The sequence below is a fragment of the Carettochelys insculpta genome, chromosome 15, assembly GCF_033958435.1.
Source record: "Carettochelys insculpta isolate YL-2023 chromosome 15, ASM3395843v1, whole genome shotgun sequence".
NCBI lineage: Eukaryota > Metazoa > Chordata > Testudines > Carettochelyidae > Carettochelys > Carettochelys insculpta.
Genome location: NC_134151.1, coordinates 32,731,030 through 32,752,929, shown reverse-complemented (window position 1 = coordinate 32,752,929; position 21,900 = coordinate 32,731,030). Strand labels below are relative to the sequence as shown.

The following is a 21,900-nucleotide window of genomic DNA, read 5'->3' as shown; positions in this document are numbered from 1 at the left end:
GCTACCTGATGGTGGTGTGAGGGGGTACAACTGCCCCGGGGCTCAGCGATTCAAAAGGGCCCGGGCTCCTGACTGCTGCTACTGTGATGGCAGCAGTGGCTGGAATCACAGGCCCTTTAAATCAATGCCAGAGCCCCACCACAGGCAGCGGTAAGGGCTGGCGGTGGGGGGCGGGGACATGACATGGTGCGGTTTGGTTGGTGCTGAGCGTCAGCTGCCTCCAGCTTTGCCCCTTCTGACAGCACAGAGCTACCCACTTGCCCAGTGGCCCGGTAATTCTGTTGCCCCCTTCCAGCCTCGAGGCCGAGAGAATGGGAGTGTCTCATGAATTCAAAAGGAGCCTGTGGAGTCTTGAACTGTGGTAGGACCCTGACAGAGCCTAGAGTTGGACCCTGTGGGGCAGAGAAATGGGGTGGGTGGGTGTGTCGCTATGAGCTGCAGTGGTCCTTAGTCCCACTGCTAATTGGTGGGGAAATACTTAACAACAGTGATATTTGATTTACCCTCAGTAGGCTTCAGAGTTTACAGGGATTGGTGGCTCGGAGCAATTGTTCCGGGCTGTCAGCAGGCTCAGGCAAGCGAAGGCTGCTGTCCCTGTGCGACTGCAGGTGTCTTGAGTCCTGCCAACCAACCAAACTCTGGCTATTGGCACCATTCATTTAGGGTAATGGTTCTCTGTGGCTCATCCTGTTGAGAGATCTGTGGATTAAGCCACCTGTCATCCCATCATCCCATCCTGGGACACTTAGCAAGCCAGTCTTTGGTTTGGGGATAACAACAGAGAACTGCTAGGACAGCTGGTGTTCATTGCCCCCCCGCTGCCCCAGCCCATGTGAGATGGTCCCTGTTCCCCGGTGCGTCTAAGGCAGCCCATCACTTCCTGCAGGCTTGCATTCCTCTTAGGGAATTCTTTAGCCCTTGGTGCATCTCTTCTGAGGGATGCTCAGTCTGACCCTGCCGAACTGGATGCCATCGTGCTGGTTGTGGGAGATCAGCAGGTACTGAAACTACCACTGCTTTCAGTCAGCCTCTCGGCAGCTGCTCCCACCCACTCCAGAGACGCAGCCTTTGGCTGGGCAGCACCTGAGAGGCTAGTGACTGCTTTGTACCACCTTGAAGTACTCGTTGCCGGAACATCCCCTTTGTCTGAGTCGCCAGCTGCTTCATGCGGGCTCCATTCTGAGGTGGGAATCTGAACAGCGAGGGAGAGGGTTTGGCTGTTTTACTTGGCAGGTCAGAGTGCATTTGTGTCTCCCTTCTGGAAACACGGTGTCGAAACTCCCTCGAGGCATAGAAAACATCTCTCTTAACATCTAGGCTGGCTGCTTTGCTGTGGGCGTCTGTGCACCTTGTGCAAGCTACCTGGGGGCTTGGGTAAGATTAAATTCTGCTCAGGGAGGTCAAGGACCAGAATAGCAGAAGATGTGGCCGGTCAGGACGGGGGTCCTTTGGCAGATCTACATGTTGTGAAGGGGTCAGGGGCTCACTCGGGGAGTGTCCTTACAGATTCATTGGTCCCTGGAATCTTTGTGACCAACTAGTCTGACGCTTGCTTCCCCCACCACTGCCCCATATAAGACTAGCCAGAGAACTTCTCCAGAGTAATGCCTAGAACTGAGCATTGTCAATAACACCCCACCTTGATTTAAAAACCATCCGTGAGGGAGAATTCACCCTCGCTGTTGGTAAGTTGTACTAGTGTATATTACTCTCTCTGTTAAAAATTAATACCTGATTTCATCTGTGTCTAGCTTCAGCCTCCAACTGTTGGATTGTGTGAAGCCTGCTAGACTGAAGTCTCTCTTATTGAATATTTGTTCCCATGTAAGGTACATGAGGACTGGGAGCCAGTATTTTCTCTTTCCTGACCACTGCAGGTTGCCGAAATGAATGTGGGATTTGCCCTGTGTTGATTGCAGGGCAATGGAGGTCACTGCAAGGTGCAGGTGATAAGATAATGCACTCGAGATGCTCTTAAGGTATAAGCCAAGGGATCGATGGATTCGACCTGCAAACCTCCTCCTAGACCTCTAACCTGGGACACAGCCTGTATTGTAGCAGACCTTGTGAATCCAGTCCTTCTGAACAAAATAAGTCCACTGAGAGGCGGGCAAGGGCAAAACTGTGCCTTCTTGGTGTCCCAGTGCTTCCTAAGGAGCAGTTTGAACCTTGTGCTAAAGGAAAGGTCCCTTCCTCGGTCAGGTTAATTATCAATAGACAATGAGTGAATTCACTGCTGTTCTGGGTGCAGATCCTTTCAGGTGGCATTGTCATCTGGAAAGTCCCTGCTTCCCCCCCGCCCAGCCCCCAACAGGCAAGGTACATAAACTGGGATTTAGCAGCCTTTGAATGCCATGTAGCAGATAGCAAAGGGATTCAGGGATCTTAAAAAAAGGAGTATTTCACCTACCTGCAGCCGAAAGGCAGCCTGTGGTGTAATTTTTTGAGACTCCCCCCACACAAAAAATGGAGATGTAATAAATGCTGTGGCATCAGTGTTTGAGAGCTGGTTGAAAGGGTTTTGGGTTTTTGTTTACTTTAATTAAAAAGCTCATCCATCTTCTAGCAACAGAAATGCTCCTGTAAACATTCTCCTCTTTCCCAGTCTTTTACAAAGTTTTCATGGAGACTTTTTTCCCCCCTTACCTTTTGTTTTTCCTTTGTGAGATTTTCATTTTTAAGTTCTGTAGAGGCAGTTTTCTCTCTTCTGTCTGCACTGACAAGTTTACTGGATCAGCGTAGTCCACTGGCAGGAATTGGAAAACCAATCCATTTTAGAGAATATCACCTTAAAAAAGAAATCTGGAATATTTTTTTTCTTTTTTTTTTTTTTTAGTGGATCTGTCACACTGTGTTAGAAAACAAGTAAGCAGTCAAGTAGCACTTTTAAAAACTAACAAAATAACTTCATTAGGTTATGAGCTTTCATGGGGCAGACCCACTTCTCCAGATCTGGAAATAGTGCTGAAAGTGAACTGGCACGACAAATACATAACAGAGCAATAGAAAACAAACAAAAAAAATGAAATGAAAACTAACAAATCAGCTGGGGGATGCGAAAAGTGGGGAGTAGGGTGAAGAAAATTACTTACTGCAAGCGTCTGTTAAATGACTTGCCTGAGATCGTTGCGAATATCAAAGATGGGGAAGCTCTCTTTGTAAAGCGTAAGGTAATCTCTATCTCTTTTCAGACCAAGTTGCAAAGTGTCGAATTTGAGAATAAATTGCACTTCTGAGGTCTCCCTTTGTAATCTGGTGTTAAAGCCTCTTTGTTGTAGGACACAGATTCTCAGGCCTTTAATACTATGGCCTACTCCATTGAAATGCTCACCGACAGGTTTCTGTGAATTCAGATTCCTAATGTCTGATTTGTGTCCGTTCATTCTTTGATGAAGTGATTGTCCAGTCTGTCTAATATATGTAGCAAAGGGGCATTGCTGACAGATGATGCCATGTATAACATTAGTGGAGATACAGTAATATGAACCCCTGATCATGTAACTGTTGTGGTTAGGTCCTGTGATGGTGTCTCTGGAGTAAATATGTGGACAAAGTTGGCAGTGGGGTTTGTTGCAAGGAAAAGTTCCAGGATTAGTATTTCTGTGGTGTGGCGTGTGGTTGCAAGTGCGAATTTTCCTGAAGAAGTGGGTCTGCCCCATGAAAGTTCGTCACCTAATAAATTATTGTTAGTCTTTGAAGTGCTATAGGACTGCCAGTTTGTTTTGTGAAGATACAGACTCACTCTGCTACCTGTCTGTGTTAGAAAACAACTTCAAAGGCACTCATAATCTTTTCTCAAAAAGCAACAGCTCTCATGTTAACTGTGTGGCCAAAGAGCAGGAGAGTCCAGCAGCTCCAAGGAGGGAAGGGAGGAGAGCAAACATGTTTGAGGGAAGTGGTGGTGGAGATTGGAGCAAATGGACATTTAGCACTGGGGGAAGAATGCCCTGAGTAATAGCTGAGCCTGGGACTAATGTGCCTGGCTCAGAAGCTTGCAGAAATCATTGCAATAAACCATCTTAGGGTTGGTCTGCTCGCAGCAGTCTGTGCCGATTTAACAATATCGCTTTCTGAGCTGATCTCCCCAGATTGGTACAGAAACTGCATAGAGCAGCTCTTAACTGGCTCTGCCCTTGTCCTGGCCATTATTCTCTGTAAGCAATAGGTGTGCAAACCCAACACCCTGTGGTCCAAAGCAGCCAGAGGCTCTTAATGTGAGTAAATGCAATTGAGAAGGAATAATCTGGGCTCCTCTCTCCTGACACGCTGCCCTGGATGTTAAGGGGCGAGAGATGATGGAGGGTACAGGAGAGAAGTCTGCTGTCGTACTGTTCCGCTTCTGGTGGCTTTGAACACGGATGGTTCAGCAGGGGAGAGGGTGAAAGGGAGAGGTGAGAGGCTTTGCCCTTGAGCAGGAACTGCCGGTTGGTGCCCAGTGTTGTGGCTCATTCATACCTTGTAACAGAGGCCAGTGTGCTCTTTGTTGCAGAATAGAACCAGGCTTCAAATGCAGGTCCGATGCATTAACCCACTGCACCACATGCGGCCACCCACCTGCCTCTTGGGACATTTACATTTTGCTATTGTGAGCCCTTACAGACGCTGCAGGCCAGCTGGAGGTTGCTGTGTCAGGCAGCTGTTGGCACCCAGATGCTGACGAGCCCTGTGCTAGGGTGTGAGGTGCCCGAGGGCTGTTCTCTCTTTGCCAGGGGGTCAGGGCCGGAAGGGTGACCTCCTGATTTGTTGCCTTTCAGGCATGGCTGGCTGGGAGGTAGATGATTAAGCTGCAGACATGGAAGGGAAAGGACCCTACCACATCTATGACCCTGGTGGGGGGACACAGGAAGAAGCGGCCGCAGCCTTTGAGCGGCTGGTGGAGGAGAACACCCGGCTGAAGGAGAAGATGCAGGGGATAAAGTCTCTAGGTAATGGCGGTGGTGCTGGACGCATGGGGGAAGGGAATGGGGGAGGGGACGACATTTTTATCCTTCCCCTCTCTGGAGAGCACGGGGAGGGAGCAGACAGACCTGGCGTTGCAGCCGTGATGTTGGAACTATGTACTTGCGCTGGGTCGTCCCTCTCAGCCTTTGCTGAACACACCCCAGGGCTGACACCCTGCATGGGAAAGCCCTCCTGGGAATGGGTTGTGCTCTTCTGCAGCGAGGGATGCAGTGGTGCGTACAGGGAGTGGCCGCTAGCTAGCTGGTGGCAATTCAAAACTCCATAAAATCTGTTGTTCTGGCAGCGGGATCTCTTGGCTTGTGCACAGGGATGTGCAGGTGGGCGGAGGTGCTTGCCATTTGTGTAGCCTAACGAGAGGCCCCGGGTCTGTGCTAAGTGGATGGGTTGCTATGCTTGCGGTGCTGATGAGAATGGAGAAGTGTTTTAAGTGTGCTCAGCTCCTCTAGCCTCCTTGATCCAGCTAGCTTCTAAAGGCTGTGCTCTTGCCCAGCTGCCACCTGAAACTTCCCTTCCACCCCCACGTCTGCTAGATGTCGTTCCCCCTCTTGCTGTAGTGGGACCTGATGACACTTTGTCCACCTCACTGCTGGCTCGTGTGGTGCAATGCAGCAGATTCTCTTGGTCATGTGGACCCAACTAACGCAGACTAAGGCCTGGTCGACTTAAAAATTAGACCGGGGTGGCCAACCAGTTAGAGACTGAGCCAAAATAGCTGTGGATAGAGTGCAGAGAGAGAGAGACACAGAGAGAGAGAGAGAGAGAGGAAGCCATGCTAGTCTATACACTATCAAAACAAAAAGCAGGCAAGTAGCACTTTAAAGACTAGCAAAAGAGTTTATTAGGTGAGCTTTCGTGGGACAGACCCACTTCTTCAGACCATAGCCAGACAGTGGTCTGTCTGAAGAAGTGGGTCTGTCCCACAAAAGCTCACCTAATAAACTCTTTTGCTAGTCTTTAAAGTGCTACTTGCCTGCTTTTTTTTTTGTGAGAGAGAGAGAGAGAGAATTAGATTGGGGTGGCCAACCAGCTAGAGACTGAGACAAAATAGCTGTGGATAGAGTGCAGAGAGAGAGAGAGAGAGAGAGAGAGAGAGACACACACACACACACACACACACACACACACACACACACACACACACACACACACACACACACACACACACACACACAAAAAATATTAGATTGGGGTGGCCAACCAGCTAGAGACGGAGCCAACATAGCTGTGGATAGAGTGCAGAGAGAGAGAGAGACGCACACATGCATGCGCACGCACACACGCGCACACACACACACGGGGAGGGGAGGGATGAGATTAAACCTATAATACGTGGCTCAGTGCCCTCCTCCCACTCTAACCCATTGCCTGAGACTCACCGGAGCTGCCACTGCCCCAGCCACACGCTTCTCCCTCCAGGCCCTGGGGCATGTGTGCGGAGCGGCAGTGCCCAATCTGGGTGCGTGGTTCTGAGGGTGGCAGGTTTGCCATCCCAAATTTAGATGGACCTAGCTGTGTCGCCCAGGGCTGTGAAAAATTTCACATCCTTTGTGCTGTAGATAGGCTGACCTGACGGCTGGTGTGAGCACAGTTAAGCGGACAGATGTAGGCAGTAACTGTGTTGCGGTGCTGCAGCACCATAGCTGTGCCACGGTAGCATAGATGTATCAGTAACGTCTTAGAGTTCAGAGGCAGCGGAAGTCCTTGAGGGACTGCAGTACCCCATTCTGAGATGCCTTGCAAGATGCTTGAGAGTGGGAAAAGATTTGGTTTTATTACCCAGGGCAGATGAAAGGCCTCAAAAAAGGGACACACCCCACCCCCTTGCCCAGAATGGGATTCTCCAGCTTAAGATCAGCATTTATAAAAACTGGGAAGGCATAGGAAGTATAAATCTGCCCTATAGAATGTGCTGTCCTTGCTGGTTCCATGATAGTCCCTCTGTTGTAAAGCAGAAACAGCTGTTGTTCCAATGGGGGATTATTTGCTGGTGAAGAATTATTGCCGGAGGCCACATGGGGCATTCCCATTTCTTCTGTCGCTGATGGTGATGAAATACAAGTGTAGGAGGGGTTTGTGCAGGCTGGGGTGGGGAGCTGGCCCCTGGGGTATGGCAGTTACATAGGTGTATAAATACCAGGTAATGCAAATGCCTCCGTTTATTGCATACACCAGGAGAGCTGCTGGAAGAATCCCAGATGGAAGCATCAAAACTGAGGCAGAAGGTGGAGGACCTCGTGAAGGACAATGAGATGCTGAGGTCGTCTTCCTCTTTTGACAAACTGGCTGAAATAACAGGTGCGAGGTGGGAGGCTCCCCAGGGAGGGCTTTCCATTCCAGATTCAGGAAGGCAACGTGGCTGTTAGCCACTGGAGCAGGGGGCTGTTAGCATGCAGTGGGGGCACAACATGTCCATGAGCAGCCCTGTGAGATGTGGGGCAGGGCAGTTTGTTCTACTTTGCCCTGCACTGGCTGGCTTTGCTGTTGCTGTGCAGAAATAGGAATGGAGGCTGGTTAGGTGATGAATGATCAGTAGCTAGGCCTAGAGGGCTGATTGCCAGCTTGTCTCAGTGAGTGGCACAGTCAGAGGACCAGCCAGCCATTTCTTCTCATTTCTGTCCCTGGTGCAATGCATGAGAGCTGTGGTGTGCACACAGGAGCCACCACATGATTGCTTCCCTTGGCCCGTTTCCCAGAACGTGTTTGGAGAGATCAGAAGGGGAAAGCAAGCAGCTGCTGCAGAAGGCCCTTCTCTCTTGCTGCTGCAGGTTCACGCTTGGCTGGTTTTATAATGGCTTTTTCTTCTCCTGTTCTCTGTAGAATGTAACTCCTCTATTTCTTGCACAATCAACCCAGGGAAACACAAACACTCACAATTTAACTGTTCCTTTCTGACCCTGCTGAGTGTCCTGCGCCTATTTATGGAGAAAGAAGAGCAGAGCGTGGTTTGGCAAGTCGCATCTGGCCTGCCAGTTAATGGTCCCTAGCATGCAAACATTAATATCACAGCCTGGGGCAGTGCTTTAAAGGGGGTATGCAGCCTGTTGGTGCCCTGTGGTCCAGGAGTCCTGTGTGCAAAAAGGATCCTGCCCCCTGCCCTTCTTTTACATTAAGATGTGCCTGCAGCTCGTCTGCCTTCTCCGCACCTTGGGAGCAGCCAGGCTCAGCCTAGCCAAGGGGGCGGGTTGATGGTGTTGCATGCTTTCAGTCTGGAAATGCCAGCGCTCCTCATCTGAGCTCCTCACTCTTCTGAGGACAGTGTATTGAGGGCTAGTGTACTTGGTGCAGGTTTCAGCTAAGCCATGAAAACCTGATGTCCCGTCTGATTCCTGTGGCCATCAAACCTCCCCGGGGTGCTTACTAAAGTGAGAGTTGCTCTTGCTGGCCACAAATTCTTTCCCTGAAGAACCAGTAAGTACCCTAATGTAGACAAGGCTCCTGCCGGCAAGCCCAGTGTTGGAATCATTTTACTTAAAGTAGGTGTAAGTGAAGGAGTGGTTCAAAATGGCTGGAGTCACGTGAGATGAGGGGGGCACATTCCACACCTGTCTGAGGCTTGCATTTTTGAAGCGGGGGATTGCCACCCTGCCCTCCACCCCCACAAACTATGTGCAGGAATATCCGCCTTGTAGCTGTTACTGTTCGCTGTCTGCTCACGGGCTGGTGGATGAGACTTCAAGGGCTGCAAAGAGAGTATTGGAGCTCTTAATCTGACTTTTCCGGGTCGCAGCCTGAAGCATCTGAACAGGAAAGTTCTAGCTGCTTTGACTGCCAAAGCTGACTGACCAAAGGCAAACCCCTGGGGGTTAATATGCACAGTCTGCATTTGCCCGGTATGCAGGGCCTTATCTGGGCCACTTACCCACAGAGTAGCCACTGGCCGGCATAAAGAGAAAGGAAAATGATGCACCAGTATGGTGCTTAGCCCTGGAAGCTGTTTCTTGGAGTCTGTTACTGAGGAAACAAGTCCATGTTCTCTCTCTCTCAGCAGCCTGGTGGTGTTATAAGGTGTTGGAGATCATTGTGCTCTCTGACTTCTTAGTCTGTCCAGTCTCTGCTGTCCCATTTGCTATGCCAAGCTCTGAAGCACTCACGGCTGTGTTCTCTCCCTGTTACAGAGGTTGGTGCAGAGCCCAATCTGCCCCCACCAGGTCCAGGGAAAGCTGAGAAGGAGCAGGGTGCAGAAGCTCAGAAGCCTCCGTCCACTGTAAGTCTGACAGGGGAGCCTTGGCAAGCCAGGCCATGAGATTATCAGGCAATTTAAAAAAAAACAGTCGGGTTGGAAGGGGCTAGAATTCCTGTTTGGCTGGGCTTGGTTCCCTGCCACCTCCCGCATCAGTAACAAGATGGTCTGTGTATTTAGATGAGCTTTTAATTGCAACAGCTGCTGTGCTTTGCAGCATTCAAATGCAGTGCCAGCTACAGTTACTGTGCTTGTTTGCTTTCCCTTCGGGGCTTCCAGTCAAGCTTTGTCCCCTGTAGACACATAACTTGCCTTTTGGGGAAGCCTGACTGTCCTAGGAGCCCCTATTACTGGATTCTAGTCCCCAGACCTGGAGGATCATCTTTACAAGGCATAGAACAGTGTAAAGAACCGACCTGCTGGCCCAAACCATCTCTGTTTTGTACTAGTGCAAGTGGCATTCAGCTAGCTGGTGGCACAGGGAAATGTCTCCTTTCTTTGCCATGTCCCCATAATCTCCATCCTCCTGTGGCCTGGACGGCGCGGAGGCTTTCTCTGTGTGAGGTCCTTACTCCCTTCTCCCCCTTTGCAGGGATCCTCGTCAGAGTTCGAAGTTGTATCTGCTGAGGACAAGAGGCTCTCCCAGGACAGCAGGAAGTTGGTGAGTTCTCCTGCCAGGCGGGAGTTCATATGGGTCAGCCCAAGTCACACACGGGGGGGCATGGCATGGGCCCTGTGAGACAGCGGCCAGGCAGTTTGTTCTGGTCTCCCCTGCACTGGCTGGTTTGCTCTTTCTGAATAGGAATGGAGGCCAGGTAGGGGATGAATGATCGGGGCAGGAGCTAGAGAGCTGATTCCTAGCTTGTCCGTGTGAGCAGCATGGCCAGAGGAGCAGTCGGCCGACTCTCCCCACTTCCCTGTTGCCTTGCCCCCTTTCAGTCCCTCGCATATGCACGAGAGCTGTGGTGCACATGCAGGAACCACTGCACGATTGTTTCCCATGGCCCCTTTCCCAGGACAGGGCTGGAAGGACCAGAAGGGGAAAGCGAGCAGCAGCTGCAAAAGGGTCTTCTTGCTTGCTTATACAAATGAGCCAGCACCAGTGACTTCCCTCCCTGCAGCCGGGCGCTGAGCCAGCAGGACAGGCTGTCAGCTGGGGAAACTCAGTGCCTCAGGGCTGAAGAAAGGGGATGTAAAGTCCTGTGTGATGCAATTACTGGAGCAATCCAGCACAGCACATTTCGTAACCCCTTCAGGCTCTGTGCAACCTGGCAGTCCCTGGGTGGTTCTACCACAGCTCCCACTGCTGTACGCACCCAGGATTTGCACTCAGGATCCTCTCACTCCCCTGGAAAAAAGACCCTGGGACTCAGCCTGGCTAGCAGGACCAGCTCAGCAGGCACCACTGCAGGCACAGCTGAGCTGGGAGGGGCGTGGGTTCTGGCTGAGGCCCACTTGGCCTGTCTGTGGTAAGTTTGGCTCTAGAACACGTCTGCAGGTGTAGGGAGGGCACCTCCTTTGAGAGCATTGCCAGTCACTGCCTCCCTTCCTGCCCCCCTTGCTTTGAGCCGGCTGATGTTTCCCCGGGGTCCGTCTGGAGGCTGCAGTAGAAGGAATGAGCGAGCAGCAGCCAGGCTGATTCAGACTAAGCTGTAGGAAGGAGGAGCAGCAGTGCTGCACAGGAAGGGGCACTTGCTCCCTAAGTGCCTGTACCCAGGTCTGTGGGTTGCTTTCCAGGGCCTGGCCTTGCCTTGCAGCTGTTGTGGGGGCAGGAGAGCCCACCCCAAAGGGGGAATCCTTCCCCTCCTGATGGTGCTCTTACGGCACTGCGCTGGAGCCGGTTGGGGCAGGCTTTGCTCTGGGCCCAGACAGCCACGTCTGAGCCAGGCAGCACCTGTACGGGGCGGTGGGGCAGGGGAAGCGAGACACGAAAGAGGATAGCTTATTGGATAACAACAGCTCCAGGTCCCAGAAACACCCTGCTCCATTGGGACAGTTCCCCATCAATGGCTAAGAAGGAGGCACAGCCCATGCGCAAATATGCATCCATTTCATGAAGGGATGTGAGCTGGGTGCTCTGAAATCGGCTGGTCTCCATCCAGCACCTGTCTAATGAGAGGTGCCAGCGCAACCAATTTGAACCACAATGGGGTAACTCCCCTGGTTCTAGGAGAGCAGAGCAACCTGTGTGCGTCAGGAGAAAGCAGGATCAGGGAAGTGTGTGGGTGTGTGTGGGGCTGACACGTGAGGTGTGGTGATGCAAAGTCAGGAGTGTGTTATGTGGTCACTCCCTTTGCTAGTCAGTGCTGGAGCTGGAAAAGCAAGGACCTGCTCCTCCCACCTCCACACTAGAGCCTTCCTTGCTCCATACTTGTCTGTCGCAGCTCCTGCTGCAGAGGCTGGGAGTGGAGTGTTCTCCAGTGACTCCACTGCTTGGCATTCTTAGCCAGTTCTCTCTTGATGCTTCTCCTTGGCAGTGGGGCTTTAGAGCAGCGGTGGTCTCAGGTTGCGGTGGGAGAGGTCTAGGTTGGATATTAGCAAAACCTGTTTCACCTGGAGGATGTTGAAGCACTGGAATGGGTTGCCTAGGGACATGGTGGAACCTCTACCCTTGGAGGTGTCTAAGGCCAGGCTTGACAAAACTCTGGCTGTAATGACTTAGGCATGGTCCTGTTTTGAGCAGGGGATTGGACTAGATGACCACCAGAGATCTCCTCCAGTCTTCTCTGATTCTGCAACTGATCTCTGTGCTGCCTGTCTGGGCACATGAGGCTGCCAGGACCCAGTGCAAGTCAGATGCCAGGTTCCCAGACAAGGTGCCCTTCTCAGCAGTGCTGCTAACAGAGCAGTGGGGCTGGGAACAGCCATGGAGCTGGGGGATGTTGCTGGTTGGTGTTCCCCTTTGAGTCAGCAGCGAAACACTTGAGAGGTGGACACTGACTCCGGCAACCCTGGGATTTCCCTGGGTCAAGGGGGCAAAAGGACAGAGGGTGGGGTGAGAGTCAGGCAGCTGGCAGGCTCCCAGCAGGTGGCAGGCTTGTGAGACAGGGCGTGGGAAGAGCAGGCCCGGGCCCTGTTCTTGGCAGCCTGACCTTGTGGCACACAGTGTGATAGCTGCTCCCTCTTGGGAGGCTCCCGGAGATGTCTTGGGTGTCCTAGGCAACCACAATAACGTAGAGCAAGTCAGGGCTCAGGCAGCCAGGAGTTCTATCAATGTGTGCGCAAGTGGGTGTGTGGGTGACGCAGGCTGGCAGGTGTGGCCAGCCCCGATAAATACAGCCCAGCTCAGTCTCTGCTAGTATCTCTCAGGGGTCCTCGATCTGCAAACCCCTTGGGTTCTCTGGGCCTAGAATAACAGCAGAGACAAATCCCAGCAAAAGAGGGGAAGGGTGTGGTAGAGGCAAGAGGGAACTGCTCCCAGCTGAGCTTGAAGAAGCAGTGGAGGGCTGCGGGAAGGCTGTTCCACATACCTGGAGCTGCGGAGGAGAAGGGCCTGGCACAATGGGACAGAGGCAACAGCTGAGAGAAGTGCGGAGCAAGGCTGGAGTGGATCCGTGGGGTCCAGATCCCATAGGGCACCAGGTAGCATGAGCCGAGCTTGTTCCCATGTCGCTCAGAAGCGGCACTTCCCACTGGGGCCCTTTGCTTATCCATCCCCCAAGGGGGCAGGCAGCAGTGGGACCTGTACGCTGCGTGCCTGTGCCGTCCAGCTGGCTAGCAGAGCGCCCGCAGCTGGGTTTTTTGTTTCTACTGGGGGTGCATGTTTGTGCTCCTCGGTGTACGTAACAATTTCTGCATGTGGATGGAAAACATGAGTGGGAACATTGGTGGGCAGTGGCAAACCCAGGCCCAGCAGCCTCACTGGACTCTGGCATTTGTTTGCCACTGAGCCCAAGCAGGGATGTGTCCTGAGTCATCGGGATGACCTTGCCTCCCCACCAAGGTTTGTTATCCAGCACTACCCATGGTGTGTCTCCTGGCCCAAGAGAGCCTGTCCTTGAGTGGAGACCCCAAAGGGAAAGACCTGCTGCCAGGCAGATTCCGACCTCCCTGGTAGGTCACTGGTGCGGTCTGGGCTATCTGGCTTCTGGCTGGCCATAGACGGCAGGATGGGACTGATGCTTGCCGGCATTGCCAGCATGGGATGGGCAATAGAGAGAAGCTAGGAGAGCTGAGGACTCTGGTAGCCGCTTGGCTGTTACTGTCCTGGTCTGTGGGATATAGAAGGGCACCGTTGTCTATAGACACAAGAGCCACTAGGGGGTGCCGGAGGTTGAGATCTGCGTGGAGGAAGCCTGGTCCTTCAGCAGGGAGGCGTGTGAGCTAGGGCTGGAAAGGAGACCCCAGGGGGAGCCCCATAAACACCCTGCACTGTATCGATGCCTGGCCTGGGGTCTGAGGTGGCCCCACTGTCATTCTCCGCTCAGCATCTCTGAGGGAGGACGAGCAGCTGCTCTTGGAGGCTTCTGGCTCTGGCAGCCAACTTCTACCTGCTGACTGGCTACAAGGCATCTGTGCTCCCCCTTAGGGATCACTCGCCTGGCAGCGGCAAGCTGGGGCTATCTCCAGCCTTGGAAGCCCTGGCTGGAAGACGCTGCTGGCATGCCAAGAGAAGTTCAACTCTGGCTGCCTCCTGCCTTGCCCAAACCTGCTCCCTCGGGCCCTCACAGCTGCCAGGTGAGCACCTCTGACTGGCTGCAATTTCTCTCCTAGGATGTGGAGCTTCAGAATGAGGACATTAACCTGATGCTGCACCTGCAACGGCTGGAGAACACCCTGAGCGTCTTCGCTGAGGAGCCGGACAAGAACCAGGTCTTGGCTCACCTGGGGCGGCTGGCCCTGGAGTTTAATCGTCTGGCCTCCAAAGTGCACAAGAACGAGCAGCGGACGTCCATTCTGCAGGTAGGGGAGCCCTTCTGCAGCCGGAGGAGAGCCTTTTTGTGCCTGCCCCCTGCAGGCCTGAATAAGAAACTTGTTCTGGGCTTCAATAGTTGGACTTTTCTCAACTTCTTTCCAAAGTCCCCCTCCCTTGAGTAATTGCTCATTCTTCTACGAGTGTCCCCGTGGGTGCTCCACGTTAGGTGTCAGGCTCGCCCCAGCACCGTAGGTCGGATCTTTCCAGCAGTTTCTGCCGGACTGCGCATGCACCGGCGTGCGCCGTTCCCTTGCACGGTCCCGGCCACGTGCGCGATCCGGTCCCTGCCAGTTCCTCTTTTACCGCCATCAGCTGCAGACGGAATCCACTCAGGCTACGGCCAGAGTCAGCGTATTTAACGTTCTTAAAGTGTTTTAGAGTTTCTTTTTCAGTCTTTTAGATTAAGTTAGCTTGTTATTGTTTTCCAAAAAAAAAAAGAGGAAGGAGTAAAGCTTCCAGTCTTAGTAACAAGCGGAGCACCGGAGGCCCGGGGACGTAGGGCCATTAGGCCTCCTGCCGCGGCTGGCTGAGTCAGAGAGGGGAACAGGCACAGAGAAGGTGCTAAGTACCCTATTAACATCTCAAAGACTCACCATAATGTCCTCTTCAGGATTCAAAAAGTGTGAGTCCTGTCGCGAAGCGATGCCGGCCTCCGACGGGCACAGTCAGTGTATAAGGTGCCTTGGGGAATCTCATGTCGCCCAGAAATGTTCCTTCTGCGCTAGGCTCACAGCCAGAGCAAGGAAGGACAGGGAGATGCAGCTCAAAATGCTGCTCTTCGACAAGGCCCTCCAGCCAGATGTGCCGGAGCGGCCACAGCAGGAGGGACCCGCAGGGGCCCATAAAAGGAAAGCTGCCTCCCTCACCCCGTCAGCGCAAAAACGGAGGAAGCTTTCACCAACCCGATCCCTGCTGGCAGCCACAGCGAGCGGGACGGGTGGAGCGCATAGCCCCCAGCCGCAGTTACAGCTGAGCGACGGGAGCGTGGAGACGTACGTGGCAGAGGCTGAGCCTCCAATAATCAAACAGCCGCCCCGCACCGCTGGCAGGGCGGCGGCCAGGCAAGCACCGGAACTGGCGGCACCGCAGGCAGCGGCACCGATGCCCAGGGAACCGGCGGTGCAGAGCGCGCAGGCACGCGGCCTGCAGGCACCGGGGGAGACCACCCGCGTGGCACCGCAGCAGAGCGTGCCGAGCGCAGTGCAGACAACGGGGCCGAGATCCCCGACGTGAAAGGGGGCGGAGCCAGCCCCGCAGGGGAGGGGGAAGGCAGCACAGAAAACCCGGCACCGCAGCCCTTCTCCAGATAGGGCTGCTCGCTCTGAGCCCTCCGCTCATGCTGCAGACCCCAACAAGAAGGCTATCCTAACCCCCCATCCCCGTTCCTACAGCCAGCCTCACCATGGCTCGGACCACCTTCGCCCTTTTTGGGCTTTGAACCCTTGGAGTACTACCAAAAGTCAGTCTCTCCAGTATCTCAATTATCCAGATGATCTCGCTCCCCCAGGCGCAGGGGGTATGCGCCTTGAGAGTGGTCCAGGTCCCCATCTCAGGAGTAGTGCCCGTGTTGCCATGGTCGCCCCTATCACGCGGGGCATAGACACCATAAGCATACTCCCAGAGACAGATTCCCCCCAGACGGTTCCATATCCCCGAGGGCAATCGCGAATGGGGAGAGAGACACAGACATCTCAAGGGGAGGTGATTCTGGAACCCCGAGATTTTCCCTCGCAAGCTTCCAGCGAGCGGATGTATCACCGTCAACAGGACCCAGAGGGGTCCAGAGAGGCGTACCGTAGCAGTTCCTCGCTATCTTCCCCTGACGAGGCCACGGCCCCAGGGGACGTCCATCCTCCAGATGATCTCAAACAGTTCCAAGAGCTGTTTAAAAGGATGGCCTTCACGCAAGGCATCCAAACAGCAGAGGTGCAGGAGAAACACCATAAGCTCCTCAAAAACCTGAGACCTCCTGCCTCCTCCAAAATAGCTATACCACTCGACGAAGCAATCATGGAGTCCACCACCACAATATGGCAGACCCCTGTGTCCATTCCGCCTATAAACAAGAGAGCGGACAAGAAATACTTCGTCCCGGCGAAGGGCATGGAGTTCCTGTTCAGCCACCCACAACCAAATTCTCTGGTGGTGGAATCGTCTCAACAGAGGTCGAGAACTTCTCAGTTCAAGACAGGGGGAACGGACAAAGATGCCAAGAAACCAGAGTTGTTCGGCAGAAAGGTCTACTCCTCCTCTACCCTACTGTTGAGAATGGCGAATTACGCAGCACATCTAGCAAACCATAATTTTGACAACTACTCCAGGCTGACTTCCCTCATGGACTCGCTTCCAGAGGACAAGAAGCCGGTGCTCAAGGCCATTGTGCAGGAAGGCTACGCAGCCTCGAGGACGGGAGTTCAGATCGCCCTAGACATAGCGGACACGGCAGCACGTTCCACAGCTACGGCAGTGGTCATGCGCAGGGAGTCCTGGCTCCAAACATCGGGTATCCCGAGGGATTTGCAGGCGAAGATTGTCGATCTCCCCTTTGACACGCAGAAGCTGTTTGCTGAATCAACCGACTCGGTCCTTCATTCCAGTAAAGATTCAAGAGCTACTCTTAGGACCTTGGGGATTTACACCCCTCCATACAGGAAGAAAAAGTATTACCCTCAGCAAAGACGGTACCAGTATCAACCACAGCGTCCCCAGTACCGCAGGAGTTATGAGTAAGGGCGACATCAACAGCACCAGCAATACAGAACTCCCAGGCAACGTTCCCAACAGAGCCGTGCGTCCTCGGGGCAGGGCCAAAGGCCACAAGTTTGACACACAGATCCAGGGCTGCGCCATCACTACCATCGCACAATGTCATCCGAAGCGGTTATTCCACCATCGCCTCCGACCATTCTACGACCAGTGGCAAAGGATCACCACAGACAAATGGGTACTGGAGATCATAGCCACGGGGTACGCGATCCCCTTCCAGTCGCTCCCACCGCCACGACCTCCACCCAGGCCCCACCTAAAGGATGCCTCCCACGAAGCGAGACTCAAACAGGAGGTAGACCATCTCATACTCATAGGGGCAGTGGAAAGAGTGCCGGAGCAACTTCGAGGGAAAGGGTTCTACTCCAGATATTTCCTCACGGAGAAAAAGACAGGAGGCTGGAGGCCCATCCTAGATCTTCGGGGCCTCAACCGGTACCTGCGCAAGCAACGCTTTCGGATGATCACAGTCGCCTCTATACTTATGGCACTGGATGATGGAGATTGGTTCGCAGCCCTCGACTTACAGGACACGTATTTCCACATAACTATCCACCCGGCTCACAGACGCTTTCTCCGGTTTATGGTAGTCACAGAACATTTTCAATACAAGGTTCTGCCGTTCGACCTCTCCTCGGCCCCCAGAGTCTTCACCAAGACCTTGGCAGTGGTGTCAGCCTACCTGCACAGACGGGGTGTTTATATTCCCGTGTCTGGATGACTGCCTACTGAAAGGGGCCTTGAAGGAGGAGGTACGATGCATGATATGCGTCACAGCAGGTACGTTCTCTTCACTGGGCCTGGTTATCAATCTGGCAAAATCAAAGATAGACCCCACACAGGACATAGAGTTCATAGGGGCACGTATAAATTCTATCACAGCAAGGGTTTATCTACCAAAGACACGCTTTCGAGCCATCGGTTCCCTCGTGCAGGTCATCACCTTCAGCCCTATGGTGCCGGTTCTGACGTGCTTACAGCTGCTGGGCCGCATGGCAGCAGCGACGTTTGTAGTACAAAACGCCAGGTTACACATGCGCAGCATGCAGCACTGGCTGGCGAGCATCTACAAACCGGCAGCACACACCGTTCACAGGGTGGTGTCGCCCACGACAGAGGTGTGCAGATCCCTGCAATGGTGGGTGAACCCCAAGAACATGCTAACAGGGGTGCCCTTTCGCCAACCACAAATATCAGTTTTCCTCACTACAGACGCCTCCCACATAGGGTGGGGAGCACACATGGGCGAAGAGGTGATGCAAGGACTGTGGTCCTTCACGGAACAGTCACTGCACATAAATATACTGGAGCTCAGAGCAGTGTTCAACGCCTGCAGACACTTTCGAGACCATATACAAGGCAAAGTAGTCGGGATCAGTACAGACAATACCTCCACCATGTTTTATATAGATCGACAAGGAGGAGCTCGGTCCCATGCCTTATGTGCGGAAGCAGTCCGATTGTGGAACTGGTGCATCGCCAACAATATAACCTTGAAAGCCTCGTACTTACCAGGCACTCACAATGTGAAGGCAGACCAGCTGAGCAGGTGCTTCGCACTCGCGCACGAGTGGCAGATCCGTTCCAATCTGCTACGACCGATCTTTCACTCATGGGGTTTTCCCCAGATAGACCTGTTTGCCACTCAACACAACAAGAAGTGCCCCCAATACTGCTCCAGGGAAGGACTGGGACGGGGGTCCCTGGGGGATGCATTCGCGATCTCGTGGAGGGGCCCCCTGCTTTACGCATTTCCTCCCACAGTGCTTATCCACAAAGTCTTGCAGAAAGCCAGGAGAGAGGGAGCCTGGATGATCCTAGTAGTCCCAACGTGGGATCGACAGCAATGGTACCCCTTACTCCTGCGCATGTCGGACCGTCCACCGATGCCCCTCCCGGTGGCGCCAGATCTGCTCACGCAAGCTCAGGGGTCCATAGTGCATCCACACCCCCGAGGCCTACGACTACAAGCATGGTTAATCCATGGCTCAGCTCCCTAGAGAGCACATGTACGGAGGAAGTGCAACAAGTCCTAGAAAGTAGCAGGAGGACTTCCACCAGGAAGACCTACAAGCAGAAATGGACTCGCTTCACAGCATGGTGTTCTACCAAACAGTTAGCCCCCCCTTGCTGTGCCTATACCTGTAATATTAGAGTATTTACTGGACCTCAAGAGAGGAGGACTCTCCCTATCCTCGTTAAAGGTCCACCTTGCCACTATTTCGGCTTTCAGACATGAAGAGGAAGGGCCCACGGTGTTTGCCCATCCCATGGTTACCAGGTTCCTCAAAGGGCTGGTAAACCTATACCCCCCTCGGAAGCCGCTTCCACCTTTGTGGAGCTTGGACCTGGTGCTTAGTGTGCTAACGGGACCACCATTTGAACCTTTAGCCACGGTTTCCCACCGCCTCCTTACGATAAAGACGACCTTTCTTCTCGCAATCACGTCAGCTCGCAGGGTGAGCGAGCTTGCAGCAGTTATGGCAACGCCACCCTGCACAGTATTTTCCAAGGAGGCGGTAACCTTACGGCTGCATCCAGCCTTTGTTCCCAAAGTTTCTTCAGAGTTTCATATTAACGAACCTATAGTTTTACCCTCGTTTTATCCAAAGCCTCATAGCTCTAACAAAGAGGCGCGCCTACACCTCCTGGACGTGAGGAGGGCGCTGGCTTTCTATATAGACAGGACTAAGTCCTTCCGGAAAATGGATAGACTCCTAGTCTCTCTCGCTCCCAAATCAAAAGGAGAAGGTCTCTCTTCGCAGAGAATCTCGAAGCACATCGTATCCTGCATAAAAATGTTGTACAAACTCAGTGAGACTCCTTTACTGGCCCCGCCCAGGGCTCACTCCACTAGGGCGGTGGCGGCATCAACAGCCTTTTTCAAGGGCGTTGCGCTAAAAGACATTTGCAGAGCGGCGACCTGGTCATCCTATGACACCTTCGCCAAACATTACGCCCTTCGCAGGGTATTCCAAGAGGATACCCGTCTCTCGACAGCGGTCCTCTCGGGGACAAGCTGCACGTAATCCGATCACCCACCTCCTATCTTGGGTTACTGCTGGGTAGTCACCTAATGTGGAGCATCCACGGGGACACTCGTAGAAGAAAGAGAAGTTACTCACTGTAGTAACGGTGGTTCTTCGAGATGTGTCCCCGTGGGTGCTCCACCACCCGCCCATCCTCCCAGCTTCGGATCTGTTTAGTGTTTTGCAGGAGCATCCGAGGCGGTTGGTCAAGGAACTGGCGGGGACCGGAACGCGCACGTGGCCGGGAGCGCGCAAGGGAGCGGCGCGCACCGGCGCATGCGCGGTCCGGCAGAAACTGCTTGGAAGATCCGATCTGCAGCGCCGGGGCAAGCCCGACACCTAATGTGGAGCACCCACGGGGACACATCTCGAAGAACCACCGTTGCTACAGTGAGTAACTTCCCTTTCTTGGACCTGGGCCTTGTCGGCGCTAACCCCTGCTGGTGACCTCATCTGTGTGACTTCAGTGACACAAACAGTGTTGCTGACGTTGCATTCATCATGGCATCTTCTCTGCAGTAAGTTCGGCAAGGGCTGCTCTTCCGTCGGCTCCTGCTGCTCTCCTTGTGGTGGAGTACCAACGTCAATGGGAGAGTGCTCAGAGATCCCCACTGTGTAGTGGGAACAGACCCATGCAGGACGTGTATCTTCCTCCACAGCACTGGGGGCTGTTGCTACCAAGAGACAGGCTGCTGAGTTAGCTGAGCCATTGGTCTGGTTCCTACACACCCTGGTAGGGGTGGCCGCTTTAGGACCATCTTTGGAAACACTGAGGTCACATTCTGGCTGTGAGTGAGATGTGTAGCAGCCCAAGCCTGAGCCAAACAGGTGTATGCCTGCTTCTCCCCTCCAGTAGCATTAATGGAGGAGAGACCTGGTCATATAGACCATACGAACAGCTGCAGTGGATCAGACCCAAGGTCCATCTAGCCCAGTATCCAGTCTTCTGACAGTGGCCAGTGTCAGGTGCCCCAGAGGGAGTGAACAGAACCGGTGATCATTGAGTGATCCCTCCCATCACCCATTCCTGTCTTCTGACAAACCAAAGTTAGGGACATGATCCCTGCCCATCCTGGCTAATAGTCATTGGTAGACCCATCCTCCATTAACTTACCTAGTTCTCTTCTGAACCCTGCTAGTGTCTTGGCCTTCACAATGTCCTCTGACAAGGATTCCCTTGGGGTGACTGTGGGTTGCTTGAAGCAATGCTTCCTTCTGTCTTTTTTCAAACCTGCTGCCCATGAATTTCATTTGGTGACCCCCTGTTCTTATGTTACGGGAACGAATAAATAACCTTTCCTTATTTACTCTCTCCACACCTGTCATGATTTTGGAGACCTCTATTATATTCCCCCCTCCCTTTAGTCTCCTCTATTTGAAGCTGAAAAGTCCCAGTCTCTCTCTCTAACCTCTCCTGTTCCAAACCCCGAATCACTTGGGTTGCCTTTTTCTGAACTTTTCTCCTGGGACCATCAGGGTGTTGTGGGAGGGGGGTAGAAGTTCTTGCTGTTGTCATGCCTCCTGTCTGTGTTCAGCCAAGTGAGTTCCACCACTGGAACTCCCCTAGAGGTGTAGTTAAGGGTGCTGGGCGAAGCGGGAGCCTAACGCAGCTGGTCTTCCTCTGGCAGACACTGTGTGAGCAGCTGCGTAATGAGAATGAAGACCTGCGGGCAAAGCTGGAGGGGGATTTGGAGCAGAGGAACCAGGCTGCGGAGAAGCTGAGGTGAGAGTGGCAGGGGTGTTGGTGGGCGAAACGCAGGAGGTGGCGCAGAAGGAACTGGGGGTCTTTCCTGCCTGGATTGTTGGCTTTGTCAAGTGCTGATTTGTGTATGAATCACGGAAGGGGCCTTGGGCTGCATTTCTGTTGTGCTCTTTCTGCTGCAAAGGTGTGAGAACCTGGAGCTGAGGAAGCTAGTGATGAGCAACAAGGTGGGCGTGAAAGGGGAAGCTGTGGAGAGCGCCGGACAGCAGCAGGTAGGAGCAGCCAATGCTCTTCCTCCTCCAGGCTCTCCTTGCCTGTGCAGTCCCATGACCCCTCTCTGTAACAC

The 21,900-nt window shown here is 53.4% G+C and overlaps 1 protein-coding gene across 1 annotated transcript in view; it reads left to right on the top strand.

Annotated features, from left to right (window-relative positions):
- The window catches only part of TNIP1 (TNFAIP3 interacting protein 1), a 54,269-nt gene that overhangs the window by 18,315 nt on the left and 14,054 nt on the right, over positions 1-21,900 (top strand). Inside the window, exons 2-8 of the mRNA XM_075010031.1 lie at positions 4,755-4,925; positions 7,135-7,257; positions 9,078-9,166; positions 9,735-9,803; positions 13,856-14,044; positions 21,481-21,575; positions 21,739-21,826. Coding sequence (XP_074866132.1) covers positions 4,793-4,925; positions 7,135-7,257; positions 9,078-9,166; positions 9,735-9,803; positions 13,856-14,044; positions 21,481-21,575; positions 21,739-21,826 — 786 coding nt within the window. The 5' untranslated portion in view covers positions 4,755-4,792. The remainder of the gene's footprint in view (positions 1-4,754; positions 4,926-7,134; positions 7,258-9,077; positions 9,167-9,734; positions 9,804-13,855; positions 14,045-21,480; positions 21,576-21,738; positions 21,827-21,900) is intronic.